We start from the raw sequence: 20,166 nt of genomic DNA, 5'->3' as shown, positions 1-20,166 counted from the left end.
AGGGGACGACAAAGAATGAGATGGCTGGATGGCATCACCGACTCGATGGACGTAAGTTTGAGTGAACTCCGGGAGTTGGTGATGGACAGGGAGGCCTGGCGTGCTGCAATTCACGGGGTCACAAAGAGTCGGACACGACTGAGCGACTGAACTGAACTGAACCTGCCTCTGGGGCATGTGTGTGTATAGTGTATGTAATGTGTGTGTGTGTAATCTGACCTCGGGGCTGTGTTGTGGGTGGGTGTGTGTGAGTCCTCTGGGCTTCCCTGGTGGCTCAGACAGTACAGAATCTGCCTGCGATGCAGGAAACCTGGGTTCGACCCCTGGGTCAGGAAGATCCCCTGGAGAAGGAAATGGCAACCCACTCCAGTATTCTTGCCTGGAGAATGGACAGGCAAGTCATGACAGAGGACTCTGGCGGGCTACAGTGCACAGGGTCGCAGAGAGTTGGACATGACTGAGTGTAGTTTTTGATAATCTATTCTACTGTATTATCAGAAAGCTCTGATCCAAAATCTCCCTCTGTGAGGAAGAAAAGTCTTTTCTTTTCTGCAAAACAACCTTTTTTATAGTTACGGGCAACTAAAAAAATCCCCCATTCTCTTCTTTCTCCAGGTTAACAGTTTTTTTTGTAAAATGAAATGTTTAGATTTCAAAGGCCTAATATCTTCCTCTGGGTACCCTCCTTCCCACAGAACTGGCGGTGGGGTGGGCAGGGTCATATCTGTATAGCATTGACTCAGCAAAGACCTTTAATCTATGACCTCAAACCTGCCCTCAAAGAAGTGACAATCTAGCTGGAAAAGCAGAGAAGTAAAAAGACAAAACAATGAAGTGCTATCCTAAAGGTAAACACAGGATGCCACTGGGCAGAGGAAGAGCAAATAACCAAGTCCTCGATGTGATGATGATTGTTCCGAGAAGGCTTTATGGAAGAAATAACATCTGAACTGAATTCTGAAGAACCACATAGGTTTTAGCCAAGTGAATAAGCTAGCACAACAAATGCCCTCTCTCAAGGATTTTCTCTTCTTATGAAACTTATATGAGATAATCAACACAATGCATATGTACAAAAGCAGTATATATATTTGCAAAATTGCTTCTCATATGGCCAATTTTTTATATCAATTTTAAACCGCTATATTATTTCATAGTTATGGGAAAGTATTTCTAATTGAAGTTTTGACAAGAAAGGCAGTGTAGTCTGGCAGGTTAAAAATTAGCTTTTTAGAGTACAGAAACCTGGTTTCAAATATAAACTCTACACCTTTCCAGCTATTCACTGAGTCAAGCAATATTTATTGAGTAACTACTCATGGATATTCTGTAAATTGCTGGTAACACAGCAATATTTCAAAAAGGAATTTATTCCATTATTTCTTAATATGAATTCCTTTGTTGCATGCATGCTAAGTCGCTTCAGTCGTTATCAACTCTGTGTGACTCCAGGGACAGCAGCCCACCAGGTTCCTCTGCCCACGGAATTCTCCAGTCAAGAATACTGGAGTGGGTTGCCATTTCCTTCTCCGATTTAATCACTAAGTCACATCTAACTCTTTGGAACCCCAGGGACCATAGCCCACCAGGCCCCTCTGTCCATGGGATTTCCCAGGCAAGAATACCGGAGTAGGTTGCCATCTCCTTCCACCTTTGTTACTCAGCTCCTAATACAAACCCTAAAACCACTGGTATAAGAGTATTTCTCCCATAGAGCATGTAGCTGGCAGAACTGTTTTCTTGTGAAAATAAATATGACAAGTTCTTGCCCAGACAGGACCAGATATGTACCTACAGGCAAGGCCAAGACTTTCCTTAAGAAGCACTGGCTATCATTTATCAAGTACTTTATTCCATTTAATCTTCACAATAATCTGTGTACTAGACTCTTACAATAATGGCATCCAATTACTGCCTCCCCGTAACTACGCCCCTCTGCAATGTAACCTGGCCACTCTTCCCATAGAGGTAGATTGCATTTCCTCTAGCCTTGAATCCAGTCTGGTCTTGGGACTTACTCTGACTAGTGCTTGAGACCTGATGTTGTGAGACTTCCAAGGGTAGCCTTAAGAGGCCTTGCCAGCTTCTTTCACCCTCTTGGAACCTTCCTAAGGCCCTGTATGAGAGACAGTATGCAGAAAGAGAGAACCAGCCAACAGCGACATCTGTATGCAAGTCCATTTTAGTCCTACCAACCCCAGCTGAGCCGCCAGATGACTGCACTTGCATGAGTGGGCCCAGACAAGACCAGCAAAACGAGCTACTTGATCTAAAGCATACTGAGAAATTATACTTCTTTTACACCACTAAGTTTTTTATTTGTTCCAGAGCAGTAAATAACTGACACACCCAATAAGGCAGATACTATTGTTTATCTGCAATTGAGAGCTGAGGAAGTAAATGCTCAGCTTAAGTTTCAGAATTCTGCAAATACATGAAAACTATCTCTCTTCTGATAACTAACACACTTTTTTTTTAACAAAACAAAAAGGAAAGCAAACATGGAAAAAAAATATAGGTTTTACTTTCATTCAAATCTGTCAAAACTACAAGGAAAAAGAATTGAGCAGTGAGACATATTCAATTTATTCCCAACCCAGGGATTAAGTCAGTATGTACTTACCAGCTTCTTAATAATAATAATAGTAAGGAGGACAATCCTGTGGCTCTTTCTAAGTGTCAGGTACTGTTCCAGGTGCATGTACACACTCTATTTATTTTGTCTTCAGACAGAGTAATTATCTTATAATTATCCCATCTTCCTGAGAGGGAAATTGCCCCACAATGTAGTTAAGCCCAAGAGCACTGCTAAATTTCCCACTGATATACTGGATTACACTTACAAGCAGATAAAATGCATTCAGTTCAGTTCAGTCGCTCAGTCCTGTCCGACTCGCCGCGACCCCATGAATCACAGCACGCCAGGCCTCCCTGCCCATCACCAACTCCCGGAGTTCACTCAAACTCATGTCCACAGAGTCGGTGATGCCATCCAGCCATCTCATTCTCTGTCGTCCCCTTCTTCTCCCGCCCCCAACCTTTCCCAACATCAGAGTCTTTTCCAGTGAGTCGGCCTACATAAAACAAAGTCAATGTTTCAATGGCCAGGTTAAAACAGGTGTAGCCTGTTAAAATGGATCAACTTGATCTTAGCTGTCAAATGTAAATAGAATCAACTTGAGAAGCACACTTGAAACAGAATGCATGTTAATTACAAAAATAGTGCTGTGAAATCTACAAAGAGAAAACAGACTATCTCCCTATCTATCTATCTAGATGTAATTAACACTGTTGAATAACTGGCTGCAGGGCAGGCACAAATCAAAGTTGGAGTGGACCTAACCCTTCTACATAAATTCCGACAAAATTTCTAATCATTTGTTTAAAATTCTGCAAACATCACTACTCTAGACATCCTGACCCACGTTGTGGTGACATTCCTCCATGCCCTTCTTCAGAGTTGGTGGCGGGGAGAGAGACTACCCAAAATACAACCCACAAAAGATGGTTCAAGTAGTTCTGGACGACATGATAGCGGCCATACCTGCTCAGCCCCCGTCAACCTTCAAGAAGCCATCTCCCCGGAAAACTCTGCACCAAGGTTCCAGAATACATATGGCCCTCAGTCAAAGAGAAAAAAAGGGCGGAGCAGAGGCAAACAGAGGCCAAAATTCGGTGTGAGAGGCCGGCCAGCGATGGGAAGGGGCACCAAGGAAGGTTTAGAAGGCCATGGGAGCAGTCGTCCCACAGACCGCGCTTCTAGAATCTTAAGAGAACGGAAAGGATGCCATCAAGGGCTGAAAAAGTTGACAACCACTCCAGATCTATGGTCCTGAGCGGTCCCTGCACAAGGTCCCCTCCAGTTTTCTGCTGCTCCCAACATCTGCCTCCACGACCCACCTCAGGCCCGCCCCCTTGATCTTCAGGCCCGCTCCTAGCTTCACATCCGAAAGCCGCCGTCAATCCAAGGAGAACAAGTCTCTGGCTTGCCTCTCCACCTCCCAGGCCTCCAGGAAATACTCACTTGCCCGCCAGATCTTTATGAGAGCCGCTCGAATTCATGAGCTGGGCCAAATCCTGTCGCACGGCTGCCGCCATCTTTCTCCCAGCTCCGCGGAGGCTGCGGGGCCTCTCGCGGCCGAAAGAAACCGAGTGTAGTCCTCCAGAGTGCGGCTAGAGGGAACCCGAGATGCCACAGAGTAGCGCCTGTGTAGGCCAGACCGCCGAGTATCGGCGCCTGCTTTAGGCCCGCCCCCAAGGCTGATTGACGCGAAGCTCGACTCCTCAAATCCTAGGCCCGCCCGGGCTTCTCTTATAGGCTCGGGCTCACGCGCTCCCACTTCGGATTGGCGGATGAACTCCAAGGGACTGTGTCGCTTGTGCAACCCCAGAAAGTGCCCGATTCGCAAATCTTCGGGGTTTTCGTCAAGTTCCGTATGTCATATCTGTAGTTTACCATCCCTTGTTCTTTAAGGCTGCACTTAAACGACCCGTGGTAAAGAACGAGTTTTTTTCGTTTACAATTCACCACAAACCGGTACTTTTGTAAAGTACAATAAAAAATGTCCCCATTCCCTTCCTACTTAATCTGTGTCTGTATGTAGATTGATCATACATCTCAGTTTGTCCAGAACAATGCCATTTTCCATCTGTCGTCCTGGAGTAATTGTTATTAACATGCCCTTTCACTCTGGAAACTGTTCCATTTGGATGACAAATTATATGATCGCCTTACCTTGATACGTAATTGTATTTCTGTATTTATATAGGAGTGCAAATTTCTACAGCCTTGCCTACAAAGGATGTTAAACTTTTGAATTTCTGTCACTTTATATGTGAAAAAGAACGTGTCCCCTATTTGGGGAAGGGGAAAGAAAGAAAGTCCAGAACGAGGAAATCCTTTGAGAAAGTAATGTGGCGATTTGTTGTCGTTCCGTCGCTCAGTCGTGTCCAAATCTTTGCGACCCCATGGACTGCAGCAAGCCAGGCTTTCCTGTCCTTCACTATCACTTCAGATTTTCCTCCATAGTTAAAAACTTAGTGAGATCTCCGTGCCTGGCAACTGTGAGTCTGGATATTCAGTTTCCTTTTGCCTGGGAAAGGAGACTGGTTCAGCAGTCTCCACTACCATTTGTCCCTCTGATCATAATACAGTATCTGTATCTTTCTTACAGTAGGACACTCAGCCCTAAAGAAGAGACTTCAAGTTCCCATTCAGTTTCTGTATCAGCTTAAAATCCAGGATGTCTGATAATGTACAACCCTCTCCAAAAGTTTGGATGTAATTGTTCATGGTCCAGACATATATACACTATAGAACAAATTATCTGCCTCAGGCCCAAACATGTAATACAAAACAATAGAGGAGCAAGGACAGAAGGAATAGGGTAACTACAGTTCCAAAAAAGTAAGAGTGGGAAACACAGTAGTTACTTGTCCACAGCAATGGTAGAATCCTGCCCAGGAATTTTGAACACGCACTACCGTTGTTATACCTGCATGGTGGTCAGACACCATGGTTAGTACTGCATTTTGAGAGGATAATTGCATTGTTCATTGTATTTGGTGGACCCCAGCTTTGCCTTCTAAATACAAGTTAACTGGATGTTGGAGGGTATTCCCTCTCTAGGGGAACGCTTTAGGACTTGAACAGTTGAGGGCATTTGAAGACCAGGTTTTTCAGTGAGATTTTTTTTTTAACATCATTTCATTGAGTATTCAGTAACCTCTGCTTCCTTTACAGACAGTTTCAGGTACCAATAAACATACTCAAAGTTGTTTTTGAAGTGAAGTGTTAATTGCTCAGTCATGTCCAGCTCTTTGCGATCCCATGGACTGTAGCCCACCAGGCTCCTCTGTCCATGGTATTCGCTAGGCAAGAATACTGGAGTGGGTTGCCATTTCCTCCTCCAGGGGATCTTCCCGACTCAGGGATTGAACCCAGGTCTCTTGCATTGTAGGTAAATTATTCAATGTCTGAGCCACCAGGGAAGCTCCTAAAGTTTTTTTTAGAAGTAGTCATTAAGTCTGCCCTATATCCTGACTTCCATATGCAACCTATTCTTAACATCTTAATGATGGCATATTTGAAATCATCTGAAAAAATAAGCTTAAGTGAGAAGAGAACTGTATTAGTTTGAGTTTTGCTTCAGTGTATCTTTCCTTTCTGTTGTTTTTTATTTATGTGTGTTTGCCAAAAAATCACACTGGGCTCTGAGAAATCTCTAAGCCAAGTTTTCTCTCCTGTAATTTAGGGTTATACAAGCTGTCAACTTTTTCAACTTAGTGAAGCTCCAGAATTTTCAGACATTCGGTTCTCTATCTACCCTGACGTCAAACTTTACATGTAGTACCTTATGTGTGTGTGCTCAGTTACCCCTGACTCTGCAGCCCCATGGGCTGTAGCACTCCAGGCTTCTCTGCCCATGGAATTTTTCAGGCAAGAAATACTGGAGTGGGGTGCCATTTACTACTCTAGGGAATCTTCCTAACCCAGTGATTGAACTTGAATCTCTTGTGTCTCCTGCACTGGCAGGTAGATTCTTTCCCACTAGCGCCACCTGGGAAACTCTTGTAAAACCTTGCTGAAAAATAAAAGCGGCAGCCACATACATAAAGTGGCTCTTTGCAAGATACCTCCACTAGACCTACAAGCTAGGGAGGGAGGTTCTCTGCCTTTCTAGTTATTGTAGGCATCAGTTTTACTAAAACTTTTTGATGTGACAAAGCCTCCCATTTCCAGACTATTACGCATGCTCAACTTCTTAAGAGAATACTACATAGTTTTAGGTTTGGTTATAGCAGTGAGAAAAACAAACCTGGATGACACTGAGAATTTTTCCCTCCCTCGTTTCAGTTGCTTAACAAGAGACTAGCTGGGCACCTCTGAGTTATAGGATGTACACAAATCCTAGTTCTTTTAACTAGGTCAAACCTTGGGTCCCAGTCCCAACTTAACTGAGTCAAAATTGTCATGTTGACACAATTCCTCTAGTAATTGTTGCACATTAAATTTGAGTAGCACTCCAGTACTCCTGCCTGGAGAATCCCAGGGACGGGGGAGCCTGATGGGCTGCCGTGTATGGGGTCGCACAGAGTCGGACACGACTGAAGTGACTTCGCAGCAGCAGCACTGCTTTAGCAGATGTCACCACTAGTAGGGCTCTTCTCATTAAACCCTTATTTAATAAGGCCGTTTCCCTGGTCAGACATCTCCTGTTTTCACATAATCAGCTCTTAATGGATGGTCTCTTCCTCCTTACAATTCCCCTACAGATATGCAAAGAAAGCTTTCCTAGGGTCCTTTTCCTGGCACATCTTCCACTCTGAGTCTTGTGTGCTCAGCTCAAATATGCCTTGCTGTAGAAGTAATAATAATAATTAACAAAAAAAAAAGAATAGGTGAGTGTATATGTTCTGCTATTTTCTGAGCACTAGTTCCTACTCTGAATCTGTTCCATATGTTCTTGGTGCTATTATCAATATTGTTCTAGAGTCATCTTGTGTTTCCCAAACTAGTCCCTGAATCACCCATTTCTCCAAGAAGGCCTTGTTCCTTTCTTTTTTAATCTTTTAAAATTTTTATTTTTAGGACTTCCCTGGTGGTCTGGTGGTTGGGAGTCCGCCTTATAATGCAGGAGATGCGGGTTTGAGCCCTGGTCGGGGAACCGGGATCCCACATGCTGCAGGGTAACTGAATCCATGCCCGTTGACACAACTAGAGAGCCTGTGTGCTGCAGTTAAGACCCAATGCAGCCAAGAAAATAAATAAATAAATATTTTTTTAAAAAAATTTTTATTTTTATTTTTTTAACACCAAAAACATTTTGTAGTGGGGTATGGCCGACTAACAATGTTGTGATAGTTTCAGGTGAACAGCCTTTTATGTTTGAAAGTCAGTTTTCTTAGATATAATCAACCTTGGCTCACTTTTCTTTAGACTGTTAAGTGTGATACTCTATTTTCCTGGGGAATAAAGCATTGCTGAAAAATACCTCATGAGAGTCTAATTTTCTTTTCCTGTAAATGACCTACATTTTTTTTACCTGGATGTCCCCCAATTTATTTTCCTCTCACATTGAGTAATTTTCCTAGACTATGTGTTGTATTCTGGGTCATTCTCAGGTACACAGTGGGCTCTTTTAATACTTCGTTTCAATTGTTTTTCAACATCATTGTCTTTCATTATAATTTCTTGTACTTGCTGTATTCCTTTGGTTTCCTTCTTCAGAAACTACTATTTCTATATGTTAAATCTGAAGATCTACCTCTCTTTAATACTAATCACCTTTCCTCAAAATCTTTTTATTCTTCTTATTTTTAAAAATTTCCTCCTTTTCACTCTGTCTCTTAAGGCATTATTTGTTATTTTAATTTACTCCTGGTTTCCTCCTGGTCTAGTCTTCATTTCAAAACTTATATTTTTATTTCTAATTCTTTCCCGAGTTCCCCCACTCATTCTGGGTGTTTCTAATTTTATGATGCTATCCCATCATGTCCTCTACGGTTTTCTTTTCAATTTCACTCATGAGAAAAGTGTATGAAGGCTTAAAAAAAAGTACCATCTTCTTTTCAGTATGACTACTGATTACTTTGCCAACCAAGGTCCATCTAGTCAAGGCTATGGTTTTTCCAGTAGTCATGTAGAGATGTGAGAGTTGGACTGTGAAGAAAGCTGATCGCCAAAGAACTGATGCTTTTGAACTGTGGTGCTGGAGAAGACTCTTGAGAGTCCCTTGGACTGCAAGGAGATCCAACCAGTCCATTCTAAAGGAGATCAGTCCTGGATGTTCATTGGAAGGACTGATGCTAAAGCTGAAACTCCAATACTTTGGCCACCTCATGGGAAGAGTTGACTCACTGGAAAAGACTCTGATGCTGGGAGGGATTGGGGGCAGGAGGAGAAGGGGACGACAGAGGATGAGATGGCTGGATGGCATCACTGACTCGATAGACATGAGGTTGAGTCAACTCCGGGAGTTGGTGATGGACAGGGAGGCCTGGCTGTGCTGTGATTCATGGGGTTGCAAAGAGTCGGACACGACTGAGCGACTGAACTGAACTGAACTGATTACCTTCTCCAGCATGAGTTTGAGCAAGCTCTGGGAGTTGGTAAAGGACAGGGAAGTCTGGTGTGCTGAAGCCCATGGGGTCGCAAAGAGTTGCACACGACTAAGCGACTGAACTGAAATACCGTCCCTCTTCTGACATTGACGATCACACACTGTTTCTTCCGTGATATCTGAGAACGTGTTTCCTATTTCCGTCCTTTTAGACACTTTGGTGCCCCATTGCCTCTCTGTGGTGGTGGTGGTCAGTCATATCCGACTCTTATGACCCCGTGAACTGTAGCCCGCCAGGCTCCTCTGTCCATGGGTTTCTCCAAGCAAAAACACTGAAGTGGGCTGCTATGGCCTGCTCCAAGGGAGCTTCCTGACCTAGAGATCAAACTCAAGTCTCATGCATTGCAGGCAGATTCTTAACTGGCTGAGCCACCAGAGAAGCCCTCATTGCCTCTTTATTCAGTTCAGTTCAGTTACTCAGTCGTGTCCGACTCTTTGTGACCCCATGAATCACAGCACGTCAGGCCTCCCTGTCCATCACCAACTCCCGGAGTTCACTCAAACTCATGTCCATCGAGTCGGTGATGCCATCCAGCCGTCTCATTCTCTGTCGTCCCCTTCTCCTCCTGCCCCCAGTCCCTCCCGGCCTCTTTATTACCCCTCAATAAATGGGACTCTTAAAATAGTTTTGTTTCTACACTCTTCAGTCCTAGTAGAAACCTTCAGAACATACAGTATTTATTTCTGCCCCTTCCACTTCCATTGCATTCCTAGGTTTCACTGAGAAAAGTTGGTACTTGTGTTCTATTCCACCAAATATTTTGTTTTCCTTTGCTCTGTCTCTTCTATTCAAGGAATCCTTAATTTACCACTTGTGTTATAATTCCCAGTTACACTGTCATTATTCACTTTTACTACTATATAGATTTGAAGTGAATTACTCACCAAATTTCCTTTCTCTTCATCTTCCTTGTCTTGTTATGAGGTCTGTGTTCTGATTGTTTTGTTGTTTGGTAGTGTTTACTCTGAAGTGGTCCCTCAGATATTGTGCCTGGGTAACAAACTTGTGAATCTGTGCATATTCATAAATATCTATCATCCTGACATTTAAACGGAATTTGGGCTGAGTTGCTGTCCTTTTCCCTCAGTGACCTGTAAATGGTATTCCATGCAGTCTTCCAGCTTCCAGGATTTCAGGTAAGATCAGTGCAGTGGCGCTAGTGGAAAAGAACCTGCCTGCCAATGCAGGAGATGTAAGAGATGTGGATTCGATCCCTGGGTCGGGAAGATCCCCTGGAGGAGGGCACAGCAGTGCACTCCAGTATTCTTGCCTGGAGAATCTCATGGACAGAGGAATCTGGTGGGCTACAGTCCATAGGGTTGCAAAGAGTCGGACACAACTGAGCATGCATGTATGCACCAATGCAGTGATTTCACTCTCTTTCTTTCCTGCTCCCTCTCTTTTTCTTTCTCCTTCCTTTACCCCCTCCCTCCTCTATTCTCTACCTCCTGTTTTCTTCTCTTTCTTTATTCTCTTTGAGAGACTAAATAGGCATACAGGCAGTGGCAAGACCATATATTAAAATAAAACTCTTGACCCACAGTCTACAGCATCTGGACCAAGAAATCAATTCACCATCTGCATCAACCATTACAGGGTCCAACAGCAGCTCCTATAGGCTTCAGTCCCAAATAGTCACCGTTTGATCAATAACTAACAGATTCCCCAGTGTTTGCTCCCAGTTGTAACTTCAGTTCAATTCATTCACTCAGTTGTGCCAGACTCTTTGCGACCCCATGAACCCCAGCACGCCAGGTCTCCCTGTCCATCACCAACTCCCGGAGTTCACCCAAACCCATGTCCATGGAGTCAGTGATGCCATCCAACCAACTCATCCTCTGTCATCCCCTTCTCCTCCCGCCTTCAGTCTTTCCTGGATTAGGGTCTTTTCCAATGAGTCCGTTCTTTGCAAAAGGTGGCCAAAGTATTGGAACCTCAGCTATAACTTAGGACCAACCAAGGAAAGCGAAATATGCCCCCCCCACAGAGAATGAGATGGCTGGGTGGCATCACTGACTCGATGGACATGAGTTTGAGTGAGCTCCAGGAGTTGGTGATGGACAGGGAGGCCTGGCGTGCTGTGATTCATGGGGTCGCGGAGAGTCGGACACGACTGAGCGACTGAACTGACTGAATGATTCACATGATACCTCCCTTCAAGTCAGGCTGCTGGCAGCCTCCTCACATCACAGCCTCTTGTCAGGGCACACCTGAATTCCCTTTTTTCCACTGTAAAGCTGCCTGCCTTTGACTCAGACACAAGTAACGGTGACCACCTCCCTTGCTGTAGAAAGCTCTGAATAAATAGCGTTTGCTTACTGTCATTTGGTTGCTCCCTGTCTGGTTCCACACTTTCTTCCTCCATTTTCTTCCCAGCACCTTGTCTCCCTCTCCCCCACCCCTTATCCTCCTCATTGTTCTTCTTTCTTTTTTCATCTTTTTGTAGGAAACTTGTTCTTTCCACTTGGAAGCTTTTAAAATCTTTTCTTAACAGGAATTTCCCTCAAATGTGCTTGGATGTGTCTTTTCCCACTGATCTTAGTTGAAATTCAGTGACCCCTTGTAGATGCAAATCTGTCTTTAGGTGAGGGAAATTTTCTAGTATCATCTGTTTAATATTACCTCTCTCTCTTTTTTTTTAATCGTTTCCTTTCTTTCCTTCTGAAACTGCAACTAGTCATATATGACAGATCTCTTGGGTATCTCTTCAAAATGATTTGCCTTTTTCATCGTAATTTCTCTCCTTATATTTTTGCTTTGATTTGAGATCTTTCTTCCACCTTTTAGGCTGCATAGCAAGATTCAGTTTTCCTTCAATATATCTTCAATGTTATATTTTAAAAATCATGATTTTCATGTGTATAGTTGTGTAAAAAATGTTATAGCTGCTTTATTTATAATAGTGTCAAGGACAGAAATGGTATGGACCTAACAGAAGCAGAGGATATTAAGAAGAGGTGGCAAGAATACATAGAAGAACTATACAAAAAAGATCTTCATTACCCAGATAACCACAATGGTGTGATCACTCACCTAGAGCCAGACATCCTGGAATGTGAAGTCCAGTGGGCCTTAGGAAGCATCACTACGAACAAAGCTAGTGAAGGTGATGGAATTCCAGCTGAGTTATTTCAGATCCTAAAAGATGATGCTGTGAAAGTGTTGCACTCAATATGCCAGCAAATTTGGAAAACTCAGTAGTGGCCACAGGACTGGAAAAGGTCAGTTTTCATTTCAATCCCAAAGAAAGGCAATGCCAAAGAATGTTCAAACTACCGCACAATTACACTCATCACCCACGCTAGTAAAGTAATGCTGAAAATTCTCCAAGCCAGGCTTCAACAGTATGTGAACCAAGAAATTCCAGATATTCAAGCTGGATTTAAAAAAGGCAGAGGAACCAGAGATGAAATGGCCAACATCCGTTGGATCATAGAAAAAGCAAAAAAATTCCAGAAAAACATCTACTTCTGCTTCATTGACTACTCTAAGCCTTTGACTATGTGGATCACAACAAACTGTGGAAAATTCTTAAAGAGATGGGAATTTCTTACCTGCCTTACCTACCTCCTATGAAACCTGTATACAGGTCAAGAAGCAACAATTAGAACTGGACATGGAACAACAGACTGGTTCCAAATTGGGAAAGGAGTACATCAAGGCTCTATATTGTCACCCTGCTTATTTAACTTATATGCAGAGTACATCATGCGAAATGCCAGGCTGGATGAAGCACAAGCTGGAATCAAGATTGCCAGGAGAAATATCAATAACTTCAGATATGCAGATGACACCACCATTATGGCAGAAAGTGAAGACGAACTCAAGAGTCTCTTGATGAAAGTGAAAGAGGAGAGTGAAAAAAACTGGCTTAAAACTCAGCATTCAAAAAACAAAGATCATGGCATCCAGTCCCATCACTTCATGGCAAATAGATGGGGAAACAATGGAAACAGTGACAGTTTTTATTTTGGGGGGGCTCCAAAATCACTGCAGATGGTGACTGTAGCCATGAAATTAAAACACAGTTGCTCCTTGGAAGAAAAGTTATGACCAACATAGACAGCATATTAAAAAGCGGAGACTTTACTTTGCCAACAAAGGTCTGTCTAGTCAAAGCTATGGTTTTCCCAGTAGTCATGTATGGATGTGAGAGTTGGACTATAAAGAAAGCTGAGCATCAAAGAATTGATGCTTTTGAACTGTGGTGTTAGAGAAGCCGCTTGAGAGTCTCTTGGACCGCAAGGAGATCCAACCAGTCAATCCTGAATATTCATTGGAGGGACTGATGCTGAAGCTGAAGCTGCAATACTTTCACCACCTGATGCGAAGAGCTGATTCATTAGAAAAGACCCTGATGCTGGGAAAGATTGAAGGGGACGACAGAGGATGAGATGGTTGGATGGCATCACCGACTCAGTGGACACTAGTTTGAGCAAACTCTGGGAGTTGGTGATGGACAGGGAAGCCTGGCGTGCTGCAGTCCATGGGGTCAAAAAGAATCAGACACGACTGAGGGTCTGAACAATGACAACAAGGTGAAAACAAAAAACACATCATCAAGAATGTGAGTGAACAAAGTGTGGTATATTCATTCAATAAAATGCTACTCAGCACTGAAAAGGAAAAACTACAGATATATGCAACAACGTAAATGAATCCCAGAATCAATATGCTGCATGAAAGAAGCCAGACATTAAAAAGAATGCATGTAATATGGTTCCATCTATATGAAGTTCTGAATTAGGAAAAACTAATAATAGAGAATCAGAAAGTGCTTAAAAAGAAGAAAGTGGAGAAGGGTAGGAATTTACTGGGAGATAACAAAAGGTGTGAGTGATGGAAATGTTCTATATGTTGGTATGTGTATGGGTTACATGAGTTGTATGGATTTATCAAGTTTTATCAGACTGTACACTTAAGATCTGTGCATTTCACTAACTGTAAAACCTTAATTTTAAAAGGGAACAAAGTCATGCTTTTTGTTTCATAATCTTGTGTGTATGTATTGAATTTAGTCTTCTTTGGGTGCTTTTATCTATGTGTTTTTATGTTTGTGGTTTAAGTTGTCTTCCGCCTTCCCTTGTGGTTTCAAAGGCTACTGTGGAAGAGACATTCCAACACAACTGTGTGGCTTCCCCAAAGGTCCCCTGATATCAAGATGACCAACAGATCCTCTAAACAGTAGTGCCAGGGTAGGTCTTATCGTTCCACCAGGAGGTCCATAGATGTTCACAGGCTACACTCTCTTTACTATCCAGTTGTTCCAATCTTCTTCACTTTCTATTTCTAGACTCACTGTAACCTGAGGCTTCATTTGTGCCACCTAATGCCCACCATGTCTGTCTGCTGGTTCCCCTGTGTTCATGTTTCAAGCGGAATCATATGGTGGAAAGTGGGTGAAAGAGACGTGCTAGCCTCATTGTTTTTTGTAAGCCACCCAGTACCCAGAACTGTGTGCTTTGTATTACATAATCACTCAAAAAGTACTTGTTGAGTAAAGAACATAATTGGATATGGACTTCCCTGGTGGTCCAGTGGTTAAGACTTTGTCTTCCAATGCAAAGGGTGTGGGTTTGATCCCTGATCGGGGAGGTAAGATCCCACATGCCTGGTGGCTGAAAAACCAAAACATAAAACAGGAGCAATATTATAGCAAATTCAATAAAGACTTTAAAAATGGTCCACGTCAAAAAATCTTTTCAAAAAGAACATAATTGGATAAATAGGAGACTCAGAATACCAGCATCATAGAATGTGCTAGTGTTTCCATCAAAATCTCCCTTCTCTGGGGGCATTACAATCAAGGAATAGGCAAATCCAAAGCTGAGTAGGAACTCACTTTGGGAAGGTGAAGAGGATGATCCGAATCTGCCACCAACTGTGGCAGCAACCGGAAGCAGATATTCAACATGTGTTGTAAAGCAAGAGGTCTGTGGGCTACTAAGACAAATAGGAAGGGACGGGTTGAGAGAGTAAGCAGAAGGATTGTTCTGGGAAAAACTGTGTAAGCCTTGTGGTCCAACAATAGAGACCCTCAGACCCCCTTAATAAAATAACACCTGGAGGACTTCCAGCTTCTGTTTTGCTGGAGAGAGCTGGAAAAAGCGTTGCTCCCTCCATACAACAGTAATCTAGGTAACCTAAAGAATCACAGATTTTATTAAGCCACTCAAAGAGCTGAGGACACAGGACAACCCATGACCTGAAATCTCGGGAAAGACAGGTGCTTCTAAACGCAGAGGGGATGCAGGCACCATGTCACCTGTGGGAGAGTGTGGGCAAGAAGATGGGGCAGCCATACAAAGAGGAAGGTAGGATTCTGCTGAATTTTTAAATACATTGCTAATGACTAAGTGCAGACTAGGGCTTCCCAGGTGGCATTAATGGTAGAGAATCTGCCTGGCAATGCAGGAAACATAAGAAGTGTGGGTTCGATCCCTGGGTCAGGAAGATCTCCTGGAGTAGGAAATGGCAACCCACTCCAGTATTCTTGCCTGGAAAATCTCATTGACAGAGGAGCTTGGAGGGCTACAGTCCATGGGGTTGCAAAGAGTTGGGACATGACTGACAAACTTAGCACGCAGACACAAGTGCAGGCTGGCATGCTTGTAGAACCCCATGGGAACCACAATCATATAAAGAGTTCATATCCACTCACAGGCTCTTCTCCAGTGACCACCACTGAGCAGCCAGGATAAAGACTGGGGGCAGAGTGGAAGCTCAGGGAAAGACTTCTCTGTCCTTCAAGCCTAGTGGAGAGAAGTGGCCGTCATTGCAGGAAAAGCAGGAAGAAACCCAGACAGACACTCCTCCCGCAAGGAACAAAAGACTTAAACTGATGGGAGAAGGCAGCAAACCCAGTTGTTCTCCAAGGGACAGGTAAAGCCCTACCGCAGCTGGAAAAATGGGAAAAATGAAACAAACTAACAAAAAATCCCCAAAGCAAAACTTCTAATCCTGAAGTGTGGCCTGGAAACTGTCTACTATTAGAGGTCATAATGCTCAGAGAGGGTCAGGCTCCCCAAGACCCAGAGACGCAGAGCCTGCCTGAGAATGACCCTGGAACAGGACCACAGAGAAACTGTCTTCCTTCCCCATCACCACAAGCAGTCTGGTAAGTACCAAGTAACAAGCAGGTTACTGCTGGGAGAAGGGCATGAGCTTAGAGGGACTCCTCTGAGTGGTAAAAGCACAGAAAGCCTAAAGGCTGAAAGTGTAACAGTAACATTGAGGGAAAAAAAAAAAAAAAAAAACCTTTGGAAAATCAGTCCCAACTCGAAGCAGAAAATAACTTTAGAGGAATTTGAAAATGATGATGCACTGAAGGTAACTATAGCAACACTAAAACCCAAGCTCAGCTCAACTCCTGACTAGAATAACTCAACCTCTTACACTAACAGCTTAGCAGAAAAAGATGCATGCCCATTTCCAGGAATATATAATATTTACCTCCATCTCTCCAGTTCACCCTGGTGGCTCAATGGTAAAGAATCTGCCTGCCAGTGAAGGAGATGTGGGTTTGATCGCTGGGTTGGGGAACATCCCCTGGAGTAGGAAATGAAAATGCACTCCAATATTCTTGCCTGGAAAATTCTGTGGAGAGAGGAGCCTGGCGGGCTACAGTCCAGGGGACCACAGACAGTTGGACATAACTATGCACATCACAGAAGGGTCACAAATTATGCGATTCAGAAGACAATGGAGTGATATGTTGGAGTGATAAAAGGGAAAGTGTCTGTACCTTACATTTTAATGATTTTCCCTTCATCTGTTCCTTTTCTTTGGGATAGTTCAGTAAACACTATCATTCTAACAAAACAGAAATGAAAACCCACTGCTCCCCCATAACATTCTCACACCCATCTACACACTGACTTTTCCTTTGATTTACCCCAGCAGTGGTGGATGATGGAAACATTCAGTAATGGTTTCTAAGATTTAACTCAGGGCTTGGGGAGAGCAGAAGGAAATCACACGTGTGTGATGTGGCAGACCTAACACTGGTATTGTGCTCAGGGAAGGTAGGCCTTTCCTCATCCCCTAAGGTAGATCATGGTCGATTAGGCAGGAGCCTGCAAACGTTTTCTGTTAAGGGTCAAATTGTATTTTAGATATTGTGAGTCACACTGTCGTCTTTGCTGTTTCTGCTGCTTCTTCGTCTTCATCTTCCTATCCCCCTTTCCCTTTCTTCTTCTTCCATTTACAAGTATAAAAATACAGAAACATTCTCAGCTTGTGGGCCATCAAAAACAGGCCAAATGTTCCCTGTGAGACGATTTAATTTGCCAGCCCTGCTCTAGGCCATTTATTGTAACTCCATTTCCTTTTGCTAGTGAATGGTTTAAGTCAACATACGCAGTCCAGGTCTGGCCAGTGCATCGTGATGGGAAGTCTTCCGGGGGACAAGTTTAACCTTGCAAATAAAAAATGGTGCAGGGGAAGAAATCTCTCTCCCCTGTGGTTAATATTTGTGTGTTGTGTGTGTTATGTCTGTGTATGGTACTAGGTGACAGCCACTGGAAGGCAAGTCTGTGAATTAAAACCTTGAGAACTGTGGAATGGCGAGGAGGAATGAGCCAGGAAGTGTCTGGATATCTTTTCTCTTCTGAATTATCCTAGAGAAGTCTATTTCTATACTATTTATTTTATGAGCTGTGCAGACAGTTCATGGTGGTGCAGTGGTTGGGATTCCACACTCCCAGTGCAGGGGCCTGGGTTTGATCCCTGGTCTGGAAGCTGGGTCCCACATGCCGCAACTAGGAGTTACATGCCGCAACTAAAGACCCCTAGTAACTATGACACAGTACAGCCAAATAAATAAATAATACATTGGGATAACCCATAAGGACCTACCTATAGCACTGGGAACTCTGCTCAATGTTATGTGGCATCTTGGACTCAAGGGGAGTTTGAGGGAGAATGGATACATGTATATATAGGGCTGAGTCCCTTTGCTGTCTATCTGAAACTATTGCAAGGTTGTTAATTGGCTATACTCCAATACAAAATTAAAAGTTAAAAATGAATGAAATATATAAGCTACTTTTCCTTGGGATTTCTGTGACTTGCAACTGAAAGCAGATTAATTACTATAGTCAGTAAGTTACAACTATGTAGCAGATAGCTTTGTGGGTAGCTTTGTGAGTTCACAGGCTCCAGGCAAGGGCCAGATCTAGAATTTTTACAGAGGAAGAACAAAGAGTAACAGTTTCATTGGAATAAGGAGGTTAATTCTGTGTAAGCACTGCAGTTTACAAAAGATGGAAGGGTCATTTGTCTTTGTCAAAGAAAGGGGGTGTTTTCATGAAGATTTTAAAGTATGAAAGTGCGCTGACCTCCTCCCATGCTACACCTGTTTAGGCCGATGTACGCCGCATCTTCACATTTACCTCCTCTGCTGGTTGGAATCAGTGCTCCCAATTCTTCATTTCCTCTTTGTACTAGAATTTGTAATACCTCCATACCCTTTGCAGTACCTCTCACTAGAGTACAAAGAAATATATACCCTCCTTCTCATTGATGTTGGGCTTGGTTGTAAGACTTGTTTTGGCCAATGGAACATAAGCAGAAGTGACAGTGTGCCCGTTGATTAAAGGGGAGTGTAAGTTGCTCAAGTTGTGTCTGGCTCTTTGTGACCCCATGAATTGTAGACCCCGCCAGGCTCCTCTATCCATGGAATTCTCCAGGCAAGAATACTGGAGTGGGTAACTATTCCCTTGTCCAGGGGATCGTCCCAACCCAAGGATCTCCTGAATTGCAGGCAGATTCTTTACCATCTGAGGCACCAAGTTAAAGCAGAGGGGTACCCTTAAAAAGGATACCATGTTTCCACTCCATTTTGTTGTGTACCTGTGATACACTAGGAGAAGAGTGTGCCCTAGGTAGCTAATGCCCTATTAGCTTGGGCCCAGAATTAAAATATATGGAACAGATGGAAGCCCAACCAAAAGCCTAGGTTCCCACCTGACCTACCTGAGCCCAGCAATCTAGGCTAAACCAGGAGACAAATAAATGCTTGTGATTATAAGCCGTGAACAATTTTAAGATATTTTATAATTACAATGAAAAGCAATGACTTCCCTCTGTTGTTCTGAAAGTGAAAGTCACTCAGTCATGTCTGTCTCTTTGCAACCCCATGGACTAGACAGTCCATGGAATTCTCCAGGCCAGAATACTGGAGTGGGTAGCCTTTCCCTTCTCCAGGGGATCTTCCCAACGCAGGAATCAAACCCAGGTCTCCCTCATTGCAGACAGGTTCTTTACCAGCTGAGCCACAATTCTAGTGGTTAAGAATTCCTCTGTCAATGTAGGGGACATCAGTTTGATCCCTGGTCCGAGAAGATTCCACATGCTGAGGGGCAACTAAGCCGGTGCGCCACAGCTACTGAACCCCAGCGCTAGAGCCCGTGCTCCACAACTAGAGAGGTCACTGCAACGAGAAGCCACGCATCTCAACGAAAGAGAAGCCCCCACTCGCCACAACTAGAGAAAAGCTCATGCTCGGCGACAAAGACCCAGTGTAGCCAAAAATAAAATAAATAAACAAAGTGAATACTTAAAGACGTCAACTAAAAAAGACTCTTCCCAGTTTTTAGTCTTTCTGGAGGCAGACATTTTCCTTTCCCAACTAGATGGAAAGGGGAACGTATTCCTTCAAACTCATTAAACTCTTTGTGAATGGATGTTAATTGCTCAGTCACGTCAGAGTCAGACTCTGTGCAACCCCATGGACTGTAGCCTGCCACTCTCCTTTGTCCTTGGGGTTTCCCAGGCAAGAATACTGGAGTGGGCTGCCATTCCCTTCTCCAGGGGATCTTCCTGACCCGGGGTCTGCTGTGTTGCAGGCAGATTCTTTATCGCTTGAGCCACCAGGGAAGCCTGGAACTCTGTGTCCAAGTCCGAATAACCAAGGCTGAGAAAGAAGAAGCACTTCCCTCACTCTGTGTGAGCCCTTCTTTCAAGTTCCCATATCAAGTCTCAAGATGTGCCTTCCAGGATGACTGATATTGGCAATATCTACTTCCTCCAAGGGAAAACCCC

The 20,166-nt window shown here is 43.6% G+C and overlaps 1 protein-coding gene across 2 annotated transcripts in view; it reads right to left on the bottom strand.

Moving 5' to 3' along the window:
* Positions 1 to 4,217, bottom strand: part of COPS4 (COP9 signalosome subunit 4) — a 38,167-nt gene extending 33,950 nt beyond the window's left edge. Inside the window, exon 1 of one of the 2 annotated variants that reach the window (XM_088836429.1) lies at positions 4,025 to 4,217. In XM_088836429.1, coding sequence (XP_088692555.1) covers positions 4,025 to 4,098 — 74 coding nt within the window. In that variant the 5' untranslated portion in view covers positions 4,099 to 4,217. The remainder of the gene's footprint in view (positions 1 to 4,024) is intronic. The other variant, XM_088836428.1, reaches the window with a different exon arrangement.
* Between the last annotated feature and the right edge of the window lie 15,949 nt (positions 4,218 to 20,166).

The sequence above is a fragment of the Moschus berezovskii genome, chromosome 5 (genome assembly GCF_049115385.1).
Source record: "Moschus berezovskii isolate FMDL1 chromosome 5, NW_MosBer_1.0, whole genome shotgun sequence".
Taxonomy (NCBI): Eukaryota; Metazoa; Chordata; class Mammalia; order Artiodactyla; family Moschidae; genus Moschus; species Moschus berezovskii.
This window is presented reverse-complemented; position numbering and strand designations above follow the sequence as displayed.